At 32.3% G+C, this 12,124-nt stretch overlaps 2 protein-coding genes across 2 annotated transcripts; one reads left to right on the forward strand and one right to left on the reverse strand.

Annotated features, from left to right (window-relative positions):
• Window positions 1-320: 320 nt before the first annotated feature.
• Window positions 321-2,153, forward strand: LOC132748139 (uncharacterized). Its single transcript, XM_060737684.1, has one exon. It carries the CDS (start codon window positions 350-352, stop codon window positions 2,096-2,098), a length of 1,749 nt encoding a protein of 582 aa, XP_060593667.1. The 5' UTR covers window positions 321-349; the 3' UTR covers window positions 2,099-2,153.
• Window positions 2,154-7,511: 5,358 nt separating this feature from the next.
• On the reverse strand, window positions 7,512-11,490 carry LOC132748140 (uncharacterized). Its single transcript, XM_060737686.1, has 5 exons — window positions 11,337-11,490; window positions 10,584-10,654; window positions 9,764-9,922; window positions 8,637-8,674; window positions 7,512-7,953 (listed from the first exon to the last, which is right to left on the reverse strand). The coding sequence occupies exons 1-5, from the start codon at window positions 11,398-11,400 to the stop codon at window positions 7,764-7,766; spliced, it is 522 nt and encodes a 173-aa protein (XP_060593669.1). The 5' UTR covers window positions 11,401-11,490; the 3' UTR covers window positions 7,512-7,763.
• Between the last annotated feature and the right edge of the window lie 634 nt (window positions 11,491-12,124).

Consider the following 12,124-nt stretch of genomic DNA (forward strand, 5'->3'; position numbering starts at 1 on the left):
TATTTCTATATATCGTATCTATGATTAAAATTGACTTAGTGAAGCTTTTTATGCGCTTCTTTTTCGATATATGCGAGTTATTTACCATTGCGAACCTATAGATTTGTGCTTACAAATGATAGGTTACCTTTTTTTTGAAAACGGAAGAAGTAACTTCATGCATTTGTATTTCAAATCATTTCCCCCGGCCCGTGTGTTGGTACTTTAATTAAATCTTTATTTTTATCCATGATTTACGATATTCATGCTGACGTCAAATTCTCATGTGCAATGACGTCATTTGAAATATGACGTCATATTCATTGAACGTGAATCGCGCGTTTCATTCAGATTTACAAAAATCACAAAAATGTATGGAAATAATGCTTTAAATGTGTTCCATTCTCTTCTGCTTTATGTGATCTTAGTTGTTAGTTGTAGCGGATACAAAGTTGAAATGACTATTTCTGAAGATAACAGTGAGCCGGTAGTTACGGAAATCGAAGTTGTTGATCATGATAATCCGCCATTTGAGATTGAAGATGATACTCACGGTAAGAAACTATTTATTGATAATTCATACACAAATACCGGTTCACACACCGATGGAATAAATCCGAGTGATCATTTCTTGAATCAAAATGGCGTCAAGATTTCGGGATTCCTCGGTAATGTACGTAATAAAAGGTCTCTTGATAGAAAGTATGAGGGATGTATAAGAAGTGACAAGGAATCCAAAGGGTCTCGGACAGCAAATCATGCTGTTACCGTGGAAACGGGAGAAACCATTCATTTACCTTGTCATGAATGTGGTGCGGACAGAAGTGAAATGTTCGAATCGATCCAGTGGCTGAAACTCCATGAGTATCCCAATTCTAAAAGTTTGTATCATATAAAAGAAGTTGTTGCAGATACACATGACGAAGAGAAATTAAACAGGGTTAGTTTCACGTTAGACCATACCCTCGTCATAAAAAGAGCTAGATTTTCTGATGCCGCAAGTTATTTCTGTAAGCCAGTTAATAGCAAAGACACTTTTATGAATTTTCGAATAAGCTGGAGCGAATTGATTGAATACATTACAAAGGAATCACATCTGAGATACTTCTTCCACGTGGATGTGATTGATTTAAAGCACACCGACACGATTGATGTTTCGTCCTACTCAAAAACAAAACCGTTGAAACCGGAAGTTGTTCCGTTATTAAATATAGTAGTAACGACAAGATGGCATCCATGGACTTCCTGTAGCGTTTGTAATGATGAAGGAATACGGAAGCGGATGGGGATCTGTGTGATAAAAGAGCTTGATCCAGGCGTCCATGTTCAAGATAACTATTTGGCAAATGTTCTGAATTTTGATAAAAAAGGAATTCCGTGTCAGTCACAATATTTACGTGACTATAAACGAGAACTTTGGCTTCGGAAACCAAACCAAATACAGATTGAAGCATGCAATGTCCCGTGCCCTATTTCAAAATCGAAACGTACTAAGCGTTCTTTCATGTCACGTGAGGAAGTAGTTGATAAAGAGCAACAGGCAAAAATTGATAAGGAAAACGAGAAAAAGAAAGCCAAGAAGAAGAAAGTCCGTAAAGGAGCTTATTTAATTTTAAAATGTCCCGGAATTTCATTGACCAAAACAGTCAACTGGGCACGTGGTTCAAAGCTTGTGAATATAATAAAAATACGAAAATATACAAACGACAGAATATCAATGGACATGTTTGGTAACCTGCATTTTAAGAAAACAACGTTGAATGATAATGGAATATATTCTTGCTGGCTGAAAAAGAAAATGAAATATAAATATAAAGTGGAAGTAAAGGAGGACAGAAGCGCCGAAATTAGAAGATATACACTGTATCTCTGTTTTAGTTTTATTGGTGATTTTGTTGTGTTCGTTGCTCTGACAATCGTGAAATTCCTGCAAAGGCGGGCACAGCGGAGGATACCTAAAAAGAAAGCAAAGGGGAGTGACGATAGTTCTGACGACAAATCTGACAGTGATAAGGAAACAAGTGATGCAAAGAATGATAATAACACTCGTGATAAGAAGAATGATAACGACGATGATGATGATACGAGTTCGTCAAGTTCTGACTCAGATAGTGAATAATCATTATTTCTATTATTATCATTATTATTATTATTAAAATTATAATCATCATCATCATCATTATCATCATTATCATTATTATCATTATCATTATCATTATCATTATCATTATTATTATTATTATTATTATTATTATTATTATTATTATTATTATTATTATTATATTTTTCATTTCTTTTCTTTTAATTTGATTATTACTATCATTATTTTTATTTTATTTTGTATTTGTACTTTATATACTTTTTTATTTCAATATATGATATTGTTGACAGTTCACTTTAATGTGAGAGAAATCATTAATCATATTATCGATTTTTCGTGGTTTGTAACGAAGTGAGTTCTGTTTATTTGTAGTTAAAAATAAATTACAAATGTAACTATTAAGAATTCCCAGCATTGATTGTTTTTTGTTTTTTTTTATTTTTTATTTATTTATTTCTTTTTTTTTTGAAGCAAGGACGCTGCCGCTGAAATCACGAAGTGTTATAGGCCCTATATCGGTCCGCTGAATAACGCTTTAATAACATAATATTTTAATAGCATTTAAATCTATTTTTGTTAACAAGTTTCATTGATGTTTATATAATTTGACGATGTATTACGGGTTCTTTTTTATTACACGATTTAAAATAAATAAAAAAAATTGCAAAAGGAAAAAGGTTTACAAACATTGGGTAATACTTTTCGAGTATTATGTCCTCTTTTTGATAAGTACATTTCATGTTGTAAAGTTTGTCTACTCATTTTTAGCTCGTCTGTTTCGAAAAAAAAAACTTAAAAAGTTGAGCTATTATGATCGCAACGGCGTCGTCATCGTTTTCATCACCGGCGTCGTTGTCGTCGTGCAAAAACTTTAGTGTAGCGCTAAAGTTATGCCCTTTTTTCATGGGGAGCGGTAGCCTAATGGTTAAGCTGTCTGCCTCTCAACCCAAGGATCATAAGTTCGAGCCATAAGCAGGACACGACCATGTTTTCTTCATATGCCACCAGAACTTGTTGGTTCTAGGAAGCTGACTCGAAAGTGATTATTTTTAAGTTGCAAGAATTGTTGCGCCATGGAGCTGAAATAGACATGTTTAAACCTAAACCATTTTTAAGAACTTGTGTCAAATACGAGCGTTTACATTGTATTCGGCGCTCCTGTTATACATAACCTTATCTTGGCGAGTTTATTAAAAGGATTTATGGCATTGTTTAGCGACTTTAGCCTTCATTTTCAAATTTGGGAATAATTCAAAAATGAAGTTTAGCTTAAAAATATTGGAAAGGCAGGACAGACTTCACGGAAGTACATGCGGGAACGGCTCTATACTGGTGGCAAAGACTCTTTTTAGTTTTTTTTTAATTTTTATTCCCAGCAGGCCTGTCTGAATGATATTAGTAATGTTTATGTCGAAAAAAATAGTTGGATCACGAGTACATAGCGGACTGCGACATGTCGTCTGCTTTATAGAGTATTATAATGTACATGTATGATAGCAATCAAACTAAACGATCCGCTATAAGTACATTTAACAACTCATCCAGAAAGAGGGTAATTGGAAGTAGTTAAACATCTAACAAAGACCCAAAACCACTTAGAATAACATTTTAAAAGGTTAATTATATTCATTTTTTTCACAAAGTATCGTATGTTAAATGTATCGTGATGTTTTTTCCCCTCAAGGTTGAAAAAGATCCTGTTGTGAAGGTGTTGATATAAATCGACATATTTATGTCTCCTCATAAAACGAATTGAAGCAATAAAGTTTTTACCTTCTCCTACTTAAATACCAAAACAAGGGTAGATGGTGTTATTCAATTTCTGTATCAACTAGGCAAGCCTTAAAATTATCTTTGTTTCCCCTCCTGCGACCCATGTGAGTTTGAGTTGGGTCGGTAGCTCGATAAAATATTTCTCATCCAAAATCTTTTTTTCTATCAAAATTATATGGATTTTTTAAAAAAAAATGTGAATGTTTAGCATCTATTTAAAGATTTAAAAATCAGAACCATATTTTCATTTTTATTCAAAATACATGTATATCTAAGTTTGTATATATTTACAATTTAAAAACACCAAACAAATATAAAGATGTAGTTCTCATAGTTCTCATTTTTTTTCTAGACAATAAATTTTTTTGGTTAACTGTGATTTTGTGGATAGATAGGGGGAGAGGAAACAAAGACTATTTTATTTTATGCCCTAGCACTTTTGATGATTTGACATGTTTTGTATTACAATTTTCTGGCTTTTTATACATAAATAAAAATATATATTATTACAATAAGAGAGGGCGTAAATCGTTAATTACATCGCGTGATTTAGCTACGTTAAATTGATCTACATTACAGTCCAATAAATAAAATATATAGATGTTTTTTTACACACAGCAGGTATTAACCCTCCCCCCCCCGCCCCTTGCCGCCTTTTTGAGATCCATAAATTATATTCCTAAGATAAGATCAAGCTCTCTCACATTTCTAAAATTTCTATCACTTTTAAATGAAAACTGATAAAAAAAATCTTTTACACATTGGTTTTACCCCTTCATATGTATAAAAAAATTGATAATTTAGTAAAGTGTTTATATATTGATTTTTTTACAAATTTTGCTAACTATATTTTATGGAAAATTTACCCCAAAAATGACTGCCACTTTTGGCAAGGGAGATAAATATTGTCAAAATCAGGGACTAGGTTTCTACATGTGAGAAAGCTATCAAGCTAGCTTACGAAATGTAGCTTGTTTAACTTAGTTGCTCTTTTGTGCCTGAAATATCGTACAGAGGGGTTCCTGACATCTTCCTCTATCAGTAAAACTGGACGACGCAATATGACCTTAGCAATACTGTGTTGGTATGACGTAAACCCCACCCCCTCTCCCACCCCCAGGCTAGAAACGTACACAATTTCCTGTTTTTCTCCTAATATCTAAACAACAATATGCTTTTTGGTTAAAGAAAATATCATATTCTGAGGAGAATGTCGAAATTTGCTGTTTTATTTTATGTGTATGCATGGTTTAGCTAGAACATATTCGTTTGTCTAATAAAATATATTTTCTGTAAGATACCTGTGACAGCATGAATATTGTAACACAACAGTAACAGATTTGTATGCTAAAATTAAATCAAATTAGGCTGTTGTCACTGCTTTCACTTTAGAACTGACAAAGATTTAAAATATCCTTATTTGGGATTCAATTTCTTAATATATGTTTGAATTCTTGCAGAGCAAAAACAAACAAACAAAAATAAAAAAAACAAACAAACAAAAAAAAAACAAATAAATAAAAGCAAATAAAGCAACATGTCATTTAAACAGAGAAAGCTGTTCAATCATGATAATATATGTTACGGGAATAATATTATGTGAGTGAACGTCATCCGGCATTTTCTTTGTTAATCGTAATTCTGTCTCACAAGAAAGATTTTCTTTTCTGCCCGACAACAGGAAATTCGCCGTATATTGACGTTTCATCGTGTATCGTGTCTTACGTTTTTTAGGCATGGATTACTTATTCATTAAATCACAAAAATATTCATAATGTATATCTCATTTGTATCATAGTTCGGAGACCTTTCTGTTGAAAATGTTAAATCGTATACATATACATGCACAGTGCGTTAACTGGAGTGCAGGATTAGTTACCCGCACTCTAGAGCATGCCCATTGATTGGTTCATTTTGTCCGGGATTTACATATTGTGACGACAGAGAAAGGGATAGCGATGGAAATGTCATATTCAGATGCTCGTTCATTGGTTACTTTTTTGTGGGGTTTCATATTGTGGTATCAGGGAACGGGTTTTTATGTTTGACTATGATACAAAAGAGAAAGAACATCAAAACACTCGGCAATCTGATTTATACTCGGGGGCTACGCCCTCTCGTACAAATCAGATAGCCTCGTGTTTCGATGCTCTTTCTATTACTTATATAATGTTGTTGGCAACAGTTACCAGGTTACACTGAATGTAAATGAAGTGTGTCTGCCTATATTTTTTTTTATTAATTGCTTTTATATAACGTAGATGGGACTTTTTTATGGGAGCGAAGTTTTGAACATAAGTGTATCATTTTAAGTTTCTGTGCGTCTTCATGACGCAGGTAACCGACATAACGACTATGACCGTTATGTTTCAGGTTTTTAATTGCAGTAATACAAGTTTGTCTCCAGGGTACATGCTAAAACGTATCTGCTTAATATACATTGCCAGTTACAACATTCTTCAACCAAGCAATAACAAAGTAAAAGTTGGTAACACTTTGAAACTAAGAAACCATTTCAATTGTAAAACAAAGAAAAAGCAGCTAAGTAATGAGGTGAACATATGTTTGACATAAAGGTATTTAACATTATTTGAAAACACGAATACCAAATGTCATATCTTAGAAAGAACTTGTAATGTAAGTTTTAATGAACCATGCATGGATATATCTAGATATAATGATAGGAAGGAAGCAGTGACAAGTCTATTCGTTGGGCGCATGTCTTGTCAGAATTGGATTTTTTTTTCAAAATCAATTATCTAATTATAGATCTAGATGTAATGGCCTTTGATATTAAGCTTCAATAATACAATGATGAATTTATTGTATCGCAAAAAAAATATAGGAAGCCTAAAAAAATATGTTTCTTTTATACTAGATAGGCATATACGCTCTTTGTCGTTATGAAGTTAGAATAAAACTAGACCTTGTAGATACAGTCATGTTTAGAACAATGGGTAATTATGTCAATAGAACCTACTTTGAACAGTGTCCGACTTAAAATCGAAATTAAACTTTTGACTGTCCGACTTAACATCTAATTTGATTCCTACGCCGGGTGGGGAAAGGTAAAAGAAATACGAAGCCAAATAATTAAACAAGTTTAGAACACAAAGTAAACATGAATATTTGTATAGTTGATATATATTTACATACACATTATTTAATTTTTAATACTTTAAACCACTGAAATAGGAAGACCAGTCTTACTTTTCTGGAATCCAGAATTTCAAATTTTGCTCCAACAATAGAGCTATTTATAGTAACAATATTCAGAAAAACAGGAAGTAAGCCACCCTAACAAGAAAGACAACTATGCACGGTTTAAATGTTAAGGTTGGTTTCACTGCACTTATTGACATGTTAGAAACGTTTTTACAACATTAAATGAACAGCTAAAAATGTCCGACTTTCGATCGTGTCCGACTTACGATCACTTTACCCTATATCTTAACACAAATTTGGCACTGCATTAATATCGATAAAAAACTGAAATCTTTGGGAACTAACTGAACATTTAGTGTCCGCCAAATTCAATCAAGGTGAAAAAACTTTGTTACAAGCAGTGTTTCAAGAATATTATTTGGAATGTATCGATAATCCACCAACTTATATGTAAGTGTTCGATGACATATCGAAAACTAAAACATCAAAGACAGAAGAACAAGCATTTCTTTGCGTTCTCGTTTAATATATTTTGTTATATAACACAGAGCATGTACATAAATATTCATGCAAAGAACATATACGTTTACAAAAAATAATCAAAACATTCAAGATTTTTTAGACATGTATATACGTTTCACTTATGAGAAAAAAGCAATTTCAAATAACAGACATACTTTAATACAAATGTTCTTCATATATAGGCATAGTGTACGTAGTAAATTCATGGTGAAGTTTTCTTTCTTTATTTTTTTCCAAACCATCTCCTTACTGGTGGGATACTTGGTATTCTTACTGGAGGTATTCTTACGGGAGGTACTCTAACTGGGGGGACCCATCTTCTCACTGGGGGGATTCTGACTGGGGGGATTGGGGGGATTCGAATTCCAAATACTTTCTTTTCATGTTGATTGTTGTTGCTATTAACTTCATTGCTGAAATATGGGAGATATTGTAAGATATTGTTTCAAAGAAAACGTAATAAACAAACAAATAAATAAATAATTATAATGATTTGTCAATTATTACCGAATTTATATTCAACTATAGACTAAATCATTTGTCGAAAGTATCTGTTTTACTTTAAAATACTGGTTTGTTAGTTTATATATAATTTATTTAATTCCGAATGTGTAGAAAGCTATAAGCTCGAATTCGATCCTGGAACCAACTAGTATACTTAGCAATGCGTGTCACAAAGTTTAAGGAAACAACGCTGTGCCACTGGTGGGGTTTGAACACACGCATCGTACGATGATTAGATTTCTTGTCCGACACAGAAACCACCCGGTCATGCCACCACGATTGTTTGTTTGTATTGATTGTGTTGGTAGTTTACCCTTCGGATCAATGGAGTGAGACACTTTGATTTCACCAAAGCACAGTATAACCACCGCATCGTCCCTGAGTATGTTTCCTTCACTTTCGCAAGGAACTGATAACTCCCGTACATGCTAGAGCAGATGTACAGTGTTCAGATGTACAGAATTCATTATCAATCGTTAGTGACCTGCACCGTTCGGTTTGCTTTATTCATTGACCAACGCTGTACATACCTATAATGAGCTTATCGGATGGTAAATACTGTTGTAAATAACAAATTATTTTCTTAACTCACTTGGCAATCTCTTGCTTCCTTGCTGCTAAAGCCATTCTCTGTAATAGACGGGATAAAGTCATTATAATTTTACATTGATAAGGAACCTTTTCAATATTGCACATTTAACTTTTTCTTTCAATGCCCATCATACCCAAGAATTTATATTTAACTCATAAGCTTTTAGATATTTGAGGTCATGTTTCAGTTTCGAAAAAGATTCCCTTAATCATATTTTGATTCTGTTGCTATCTGCCATGGTTGTTATAACCGTTATAGTGACTAGTATTTTGTATGGAAATTAAAATTACTACTTTGTTTACATTCTACTACTTTCATGACAAAAATATGAAATAGCATATTCAGCGATATTTTCGTCGTACATGCTCTAAAACCATTAGGTATTTCAACATTTACCAAAACATTATAAATTTTATTTTTCCACTAACGATGAAAGAATTTATTTATTTCTGTGGTATTATGACCCTTTAAAGCTTCACCTTACAATACGCATAAGATCACATTTACGGAAGCAATTACACAGGAAATAGTGCCGATGTTTGATGAAATGTTGAATGAAAGACATAGCTAAAAAGGCAAAATTTACTAGAGAAGATATGTCATGATTAATAAATTTGAATTGTGAAATAATTTGAATGTTAGCAAATGATTATTTTTGACAGGAATGTTTTGTCTATTTACGGTTTAAGGCCGTCATGACAGTTTACAAATAGTAGCTAGCGGCAGAACCGCTCATTTACGTCACAGATATTTTTCTCTCGGATAGTTTGATAGTTTCACACAGTTGATATCAGTTTTATTGTTGTTGTTGCTATTGTTGTTTGGAACGTTAAGAGATCTATATACAATATATAGTAGTCTTGGGTCATTAATCTACTGAAAATTCTTTGTAATATATACGTGAAACATTGCATTAAGTATATCATACATGGTTTGTAATCCATTATTAGAACATTATTATACACGTATTTGCCCAATTTTTTACTATTAAAATATCTGCATTTTTGCCGCTTATTTTGTCTTAAACAAAAAAATGCTATCAATTTTTCTGCGAATTTCGTCTCTTTTGGTACCCTATTCGACATAGAGGAAGAAAGCATATAATAATATGATTAAGTAATATTTACCTTTTTAACAGACAGACCACCGTCCATGCAAGCGTCCATGCATCCCTCCTCATCCGACGATGACTCACCACAGACCATCTCGCAACATTCTCCTGCACAATTGTCATCAAGAAAACAGTCCAGACTATCACAGTCATCTAGATCTCGTTTTCTCTCAATCTGTTTAAAGAAATTAAAGGTGTATTCATTCTTTTTTTAAGGGCATGATTAAGGTTATCGGACAGCTGTTTAATTACTTGAGTTTTGTCGTTTTTTTATCACTTTTTATCTTTTTTTTATCAATTTGTTGCCTTTTCAAAACCCCTATTTGCAACACTATCTCAGTTTACTGCCACATATTCAATGTGTGTGATACTGACCTGATGGTATCACAGACGCCATTTTTGTAATTTTAAAGTGTTAAATAAGTGGTGCAAATCAAATTTATGATATTTACAAATGTGTATAATATGATACAATAAAATGTTCATCCTTTAGTAAAAATATTTTGATCACAGAAATTAATTGAAATCTACGAAATTCTTACTGTATATGATAAATTTGAATAAATGAAAGATTAAACCATGTATGTTAAGCTGCGTTCCCTAAAACAGGGTAAGTAAAGTTGGTATTTTCTTTAAAAACTGACTTTTCCAATGACACTTTATATTCATATTGTGACCACCTATAATATGTAGAATTTCAAGCCTAACATATCTTCTTTATGTGAAGTCAAAACATGTTTATTTTATATTATCAAAGAGACTGTGTATATATAAAATTATCAAGATGTTCTTATATCAAATCTGAGCATAGTATATCTTTAGAAGAATTTTGATACCTGCTGAATTTCATTTTCAAGTTCTTGCAGCAGCCTTTTCTCTTGCAAATTCAGCTCATCATTTGCTTGTACTGCAATAAACAGTAAGTAAATAGAAAATCAGTTAAAAACATAAACAGAAAATGAACAGAAAATCATTTTAAAATAAACAGAAAATGAACAAAAAATCATTAAAAAATAAACAAAATGAACAGAAAATCATTTAAAAATAAACAAGTTTTTATTACATGAGAACAGTTATTTTGCTAAAATGACATGTTGGTACTTATAAGTGACAACTTTATTTACAATTGGTTTAAATTTTGTTTTCGTAACTTGTTTATCGAAACAAAAATAAACAAGCTATATAAAATCATCCCTACTGACCGCTTGATATTCTTAAAAGTAATCGCCTTTAAACTTGCAACCTCATGTCGTCATTTACATAATTATTAACGATAAATATACAGAAAAAAATAGTCTACAGGGTGTTTCATAATATGTGATACACTTTCGAATGATTGTATTACGTAATAACTATTTTGTAGGAAAACACTTTTTTTAAAGTCATGGCCTACTATTGTACTTCACGTGGAGTACTGCAAAAATAAACTGAAAAATCAATAAATGTACTCGAATTCTTATTTCATCTTTTTCAGATATGATTTGATATACAAATTTATTTATCATAAGAAGAGAGCATGATGCCCCATGAACGCTCACCAGAGCGATTTTTAAATGAATAAATTGATAAATTTGTAAATAAATAAATACCATTTTGGCTCCATTTGGCAACTGCCGCAGCGACGACGCATATCAGTAACCACTTCAACATCATCGAATCCTGTTAGACAAAACGCTGATGGATTGGATTTTAAAGATCAGCTTTTATACACACGTTTTAGTCACCCAGAGTCACCAAAAGATTCCGTCTGTGACTTAATTTGTTTACAAAGCACCGCATATTTTATAGGCGATCCGCAAAATATCGTCATTAACCTTGCTGTTCCCGCTGGCACCTTGATTTTCAGTAAGATACGGCTTGTTTTCACGGGTGTTTTGTTTATTTATGTGATCTTATTATCTTATTTGTGCAGAATTAGCATTTTACGGGTAGCTTCAGATAAGATCTGAGTGATAATTTCTGCAAAAGGTCAAATGTAGATATAAACAAAAATTTACATACGAAGTAAAACAACAAATCTTTGCGGTTATAGACACAATAATTTTGAATATTACTGTAATTTTTACGCTGAAAAACGTGTGCTAAAACCTTTTGTCACCATTTCACAATGCTAGAAAACAAAAATCGTGATACAGATGTGTATGATTTGCCTTTATGAATTTTATATGAAATTTTATTTAAGGTCTATTTGTTCATGTAAAACAATCGGAACATTTTGCCACACTTTAATACTCTTTCTTAATGTTTATTACATTTTCCTCAGTATTTCAGGCGTTGTTAGACTAGTTGCATACTAAATCACATCTAAGCACATTTGGAAGGGGTCGCATGCGTCATAGGCTAGTGTTGAAATCTTGATCAGTACCAATGACTTAAT

Source organism: Ruditapes philippinarum, unplaced genomic scaffold (genome assembly GCF_026571515.1).
Source record: "Ruditapes philippinarum isolate M1 unplaced genomic scaffold, ASM2657151v2 ctg2138_1_1_1_1, whole genome shotgun sequence".
Lineage (NCBI taxonomy): Eukaryota > Metazoa > Mollusca > Bivalvia > Venerida > Veneridae > Ruditapes > Ruditapes philippinarum.

Excerpts from the sequence above, each read along its gene's own strand:
- LOC132748139 (XM_060737684.1), top strand. The coding sequence starts at position 350 with ATGTATGGAAATAATGCTTTAAATGTGTTCCATTCTCTTCTGCTTTAT.
- LOC132748140 (XM_060737686.1), bottom strand. The coding sequence starts at position 11,400 with ATGATGTTGAAGTGGTTACTGATATGCGTCGTCGCTGCGGCAGTTGCC. Across the intron at positions 9,923-10,583 it reads TTGAAAATGAAATTCAGCAG|ATTGAGAGAAAACGAGATCT; the intron begins GTATCAAAATTC and ends TTCTTTAAACAG. Across the intron at positions 8,675-9,763 it reads GTGGTCTGTCTGTTAAAAAG|AGAATGGCTTTAGCAGCAAG; the intron begins GTAAATATTACT and ends CGTCTATTACAG.